Source organism: Erigeron canadensis, chromosome 9 (assembly GCF_010389155.1).
Source record: "Erigeron canadensis isolate Cc75 chromosome 9, C_canadensis_v1, whole genome shotgun sequence".
NCBI lineage: Eukaryota > Viridiplantae > Streptophyta > Magnoliopsida > Asterales > Asteraceae > Erigeron > Erigeron canadensis.
This window is the reverse complement of record NC_057769.1, coordinates 30,998,032-31,003,856: the sequence shown is the minus strand read 5'-3', so window position 1 is coordinate 31,003,856 and position 5,825 is coordinate 30,998,032. Positions and strand designations below refer to the sequence as shown.

Here is a 5,825-nt window from a genome sequence, read left to right as displayed (position 1 = left end):
TATACATAAACTTAGATACATGATAACTATATATTCCTTTTATATATATATGGAGAAAATGAATATAGTGTTTTCCTTTTAGGATTGTAAGTCCGATGAAAAACAAGTAATATATTAAATTTTTTATAAAATAAATTATCTGTAAACGAAAAAGAAAAAACAAAAAGAAAGTAGTCAATGATGTTTAGCTGGTCAGAGACACTTCCGGTTTTACTTAAGGTTTTGAGTTCTATTCGGGATGGAAAACCTTGGGGATTTTCCCTTTGAATACTTGTAACAAGTTGGAGAACTCGTGACTCAGTAAGGTGGAGAGTTAGGAGTTTATTTTGGGTACTCGAGCTGACTCGGGGGAGTTTTACAACCTTGTTTGTAACGTCTCATGATCAACATCCCGTTCTCATTAAGGTAAATGTAAGACTTCACCGTCATATGATAAGGTATTATATACCGACTGAATGCTCGATAGGCTAGGAAGTCATGAAAACCTTTTTTAGTGGACCAAACTTGCAAACCAGTAAATAGGCTAGGGTCAAATATAAACATAAAAACTATACATATACCCCAATTCATCAGATCCAAAACACAATATCTTGTTCAACAATTCATCTCTCTCAGATTCACTCTCATCATCCAAACATGAGCAATCAGCCTGAATCTTCCTCATCGGAACCGTAAGTCCAACATACTAAATTTAATTTTACTTTATCAGATGTATTTTAATCCGGATTAAATTCTTACTGTTTATTATTGAAATAATCATTATTGTTACAGAAAAGGACCGCCACCACCGGCGGCGGCGGGCGGCAAAAAGGACTTTTCGACGGCGATATTAGAACGGAAGAAATCGCCAAACAGATTAGTAGTTGATGAAGCAGTTAACGATGATAACTCAGTTGTCGCTATGCATCCTAATACTATGGAGAAATTGCAGCTCTTCCGTGGCGATACTATTCTTCTAAAGGTTTTTCATTTTTAAATTTTTGTTATTTTTTATTTTTATATTTATTTTTTTAATAAATAATTTATCTATAAATTTTTTTTTTGAAAGATTCTGATGTCTTTTTTGTCTATGAGTTGTTATATATAATTGAGTTGTGATCACTGTATATATATCATATATATACAGGTCATTGTAGATATATATGATGTTTAATGTGAAAGTCAGGGTTTTTATGAAGATTTAAAGCCTCAAAGGTTTATAAAAGGTTGAGATGAGTGTTAATTACATGTGAATATAGTTAAGTAGAACCGAATTGTGATGTTTGTTGTGAGTGTTAGGGTTTTCTTGAACTATGTATGGGTAAATCGTCGAGAACGGCCAAACTAAGTGAAAATCGAGAATAGAGTAATTAATAAATTTTAATTGTGCACATGACTCTAGAAACTCATAGATGAACCCGCATGTCTCCTCATGTTTTAAGACTCCTCTTGATAGGCTACTCATGTTTTAAGTCTCCTCTTTTTTATACCTTTTTTTTCTTCTTTTGAATATGTTTATGATTACTTGTTGGGTCTTTTGATATGTTTGGAATGGGTTCAATATTTTATCTAGCTTCCTAAATCCTAATTACTAACCGGTTAATTAACTGTTGCATTGCAAGCAAACCTGTAAAGATTCTGGCTTTGTGATTTGTGTTACACCCCTTTTTGTATAGGGGATGCTATTTAATATTTCAAGTCATTAGTGATCTGGCTGTATTATAATAAGATGTTAACATGCGACACATCAGTGGTAACATCAGTCTTTTGACCATATAATTTTTTTACTCAGTTTTCCATGTTTAATTACCTTGCTTTATGATGGTAGTAAGTATTTATTATTCGGGCTTTCTTAAAAAGTTCTTTTGATTTGTTTTACAGGGAAAGAAAAGAAAAGATACAGTCTGTATCGCCCTTGCTGATGAAAGTTGCGATGAGCCCAAGATCAGAATGAACAAGGTCGTTAGAACAAACTTGAGGGTTCGACTGGGAGATGTTGTTTCCGTGCATCAGTGCCAAGATGTGAAGTATGGAAAGCGTATCCATGTTCTTCCGCTAGATGACACGATTGAAGGTGTCACAGGGGACTTGTTTGATGCATACTTGAAACGTAAGTTCCAAGTCTTATTAGCACCAAAGAATGATACATATGCTTGTAAATATGAACTTGTTGTCTAATTGATCTTAATTGTGCTTAATGCAGCCTACTTCCTGGAAGCATATAGGCCAGTGAGAAAGGGGGATCATTTTCTGGTTAGAGGAGGTATGCGAAGTGTTGAGTTCAAGGTAATCGAGACTGACCCGGGAGAGTACTGTGTTGTTGCTCCGGACACGGAAATCTTTTGTGAGGGTGAGCCCATTAAGAGGGATGATGAGGATCGGTTGGATGAGATTGGTTACGATGATGTAGGTGGTGTGAGGAAACAGATGGCTCAGATTCGTGAGTTGGTCGAATTGCCCCTAAGGCATCCTCAACTTTTCAAATCCATTGGAGTTAAACCTCCCAAAGGTATTTTGCTCTATGGACCTCCTGGTTCGGGAAAAACACTAATAGCAAGGGCTGTAGCCAATGAAACTGGAGCTTTCTTTTTCTGCATTAACGGGCCAGAGATTATGTCGAAACTGGCTGGAGAGAGTGAAAGCAATCTTAGGAAGGCATTTGAGGAGGCTGAAAAGAATGCCCCTTCGATTATATTTATTGATGAGATTGATTCAATTGCTCCTAAAAGAGAAAAAACTAATGGTGAAGTGGAAAGGAGGATTGTTTCACAACTATTGACACTAATGGATGGTTTGAAATCTCGTGCACATGTTATTGTAATGGGTGCTACAAATCGTCCAAACAGCATTGACCCTGCTCTGAGACGTTTTGGCCGGTTTGATAGGGAAATAGACATTGGCGTGCCTGATGAAGTGGGACGACTTGAGGTTATTCGCATCCACACCAAGAACATGAAACTTTCTGATGATGTAAGGTTTATTTGTGTAAATGCTTGTTATATAATTAGCCACATTCTGTTGACTAATGATCAAGGATGTTAATAAATAATGTTTCAGGTTGATTTGGAAAAGATAGCTAAAGAAACACATGGATATGTTGGTGCTGATCTTGCTGCACTTTGCACTGAAGCTGCACTTCAATGCATTAGAGAAAAGATGGACGTCATTGACTTGGAAGACGATTCTATTGATGCTGAGATACTGAATTCTATGGCTGTCACAAATGAACATTTCCAGACAGCTCTTGGAACCAGCAACCCGTCTGCTTTGCGTGAGACTGTATGTGTTTTCAAGAAGAATTTATTTATATTCTATGAATGAACTATTTATTGATATATTATAATCTTTGTTTATAAATTGTAAACAGGTTGTGGAGGTTCCCAACTGTAGCTGGGATGATATTGGAGGTCTTGAAAATGTTAAGCGTGAACTACAAGAGGTAATGTTAATGGGTACAGTAGGTTTAGACACTTTAGTTTTATAGTATTAGTGTTACCATTTTTTCTCTCTAAAATTGAGAATCTGTTTGGTTTGTTCAAATATAATAGACTGTCCAATATCCCGTGGAGCACCCAGAGAAATTTGAGAAATTTGGCATGTCACCCTCAAAAGGAGTTCTTTTCTATGGTCCTCCTGGGTGTGGAAAGACACTTCTAGCAAAGGCTATTGCAAACGAATGTCAAGCCAACTTCATTAGTATCAAGGGACCAGAATTGCTCACAATGTGGTTTGGTGAGAGTGAAGCCAATGTAAGAGAAATTTTTGACAAGGCCCGTGGGTCTGCACCCTGTGTCCTCTTCTTTGATGAGCTGGACTCAATTGCAACTCAGGTGAGCGTTTCTATTTACATAGATAGGAAATTACATGATAATTTGTCTGTTATGGGACAGTCTCATGAATACTTGTGTGATCATTGCAGAGGGGAAGTAGTTCTGGTGATGCAGGTGGTGCTGCTGACCGAGTTTTAAATCAGTTATTGACAGAAATGGATGGAATGTCTGCCAAGAAGACAGTTTTTATAATTGGAGCCACCAATAGGCCTGATATCATTGACCCTGCACTACTCCGTCCAGGGCGTCTTGATCAACTCATATATATCCCACTACCAGATGAGGATTCTCGTCACCAGATTTTCAAGGCGGCAATGAGGAAATCCCCAGTTTCCAAGGATGTTGATTTGAGAGCTTTAGCAAAATATACACAAGGCTTTAGCGGGGCTGATATTACAGAGATATGCCAACGTGCTTGCAAGTATGCTATCAGAGAGAACATTGAGAAAGTAAGTTTCCATATCTTCTTCTGAGGTGGTTTGACATTCTGTTTTCAATGTGATTAGCATTCTTATAATTAATTTAAATTGAAGATCTTAATTTGACAATTTTTGGTGTGTTCGGTTACAATGAAAGCATTTTTACTTCTCTTAAGAAATCTTGTAATGGTGTGTATTAACTTTAGGTTGCCAAACACTCGTACAGTTGGTTGTTATGATTAGGGTTAATGAATTAGAATATCATTAGCCATGTTCTACATCAGCCAATTATAAATTTTTGTGCCTGTTTAGTCGTTAAATGTTCTCTTTTTCTCGGCTTTTTTGTCAAGGTGCAACACATTTTCTCAAACAGTGTATGTACTAGTCATAAGCAATGTGGAACATTAAGATTATTATGTTAGTATGCTGTTATCTTGCAACATTAGCTCTATGTAACTGTCACAACTCACAACCTTAAACCACAAAAATACATCCGAACACTATCTTTAGGCATCTTGTATATTATGGCTGGTTAGCTTTATTCCATCGAATATGTTCACTTGTACAATACAACGTGAAACAGGCCCCAATTCACATGATTTTAATGCTTTGCGTGACTTAATCTTTTTGTGCTATTTGTTTTATGAAGGACATAGAGAGGGAAAGAAAGAGAAGCGAGAATCCAGACTCTATGGACGAAGATGAAGACGAGGTGGCGGAAATCAAGGCAGCTCACTTTGAGGAATCCATGAAGTATGCCCGCAGAAGTGTGAGTGATGCCGACATTCGGAAGTATCAAGCATTTGCCCAGACACTGCAGCAGTCTCGTGGATTTGGCTCGGAATTCCGGTTCCCAGAAGCTGCATCTGGGCAAGCTGCCGCTGCTTCTGACCCATTTGCCGCATCTGCCGGTGGAGCTGATGATGATGATTTATACAGCTAAATTATCATTAATAATGATGTTAAAGTCATGGCTTTTGTGGGATTATATATTGATATTAGTTGCTGAAATCTTTTGTTATGAATACTGTTGACACTTCTGCTGTCGAAACTTGTAACTACATTTCATCTTTCAATTTGGACTCGGCATGGTTGTTTCGACTACTGTTGTTTAATTTCCCTAATGTTTTGGAGTTGCATCGTCCAGTCGCTGGGACAAACAATGCTCTCCAGTTTTTCTTTTCGATAAAAATTGAAAGCCTTTTCGGTTTAGTGTTGGCATGTGTCTATAAACAACTAAACATTTTTAATGGACAAAAAATATATTCTGAAAGTGCTTCTGTTGGGCGTGAGTCTCTCTAAAATTATACTCGGTAGTTTTTTATGCATCTACTAGTAGTTAGCAATTTTTATTTTATTGATATGTTTATAAATCTGACAACTTCAAAAGAATGCACCATTTTTTTAAATCCATGTGACGATATTGAGGCACACGAATTTTAAAGGTGAATCAATTAGTAAATTGAAGCATAAACGCATCATCCTCCTTGAAGTTAAAACTTTCCAATGGTTTATTCATGTAATTTGAACTTTGCAGTTTTGTGATTTCTCAATCTTTAGTTACTCATGTCTTTACTAGTAAAAAAATACTTCACGT

The 5,825-nt window shown here is 36.8% G+C and overlaps 1 protein-coding gene across 1 annotated transcript; it reads left to right on the top strand.

The window, feature by feature from the left end:
- Positions 1–574: 574 nt before the first annotated feature.
- LOC122580909 (cell division cycle protein 48 homolog) lies at positions 575–5,329 on the top strand. The gene is made up of 9 exons (XM_043753055.1): positions 575–671; positions 772–961; positions 1,861–2,089; positions 2,183–2,949; positions 3,037–3,258; positions 3,347–3,418; positions 3,528–3,809; positions 3,899–4,258; positions 4,878–5,329. The coding sequence occupies exons 1-9, from the start codon at positions 637–639 to the stop codon at positions 5,169–5,171; spliced, it is 2,451 nt and encodes an 816-aa protein (XP_043608990.1). The 5' UTR covers positions 575–636; the 3' UTR covers positions 5,172–5,329.
- The last annotated feature ends 496 nt before the right edge of the window (positions 5,330–5,825 follow it).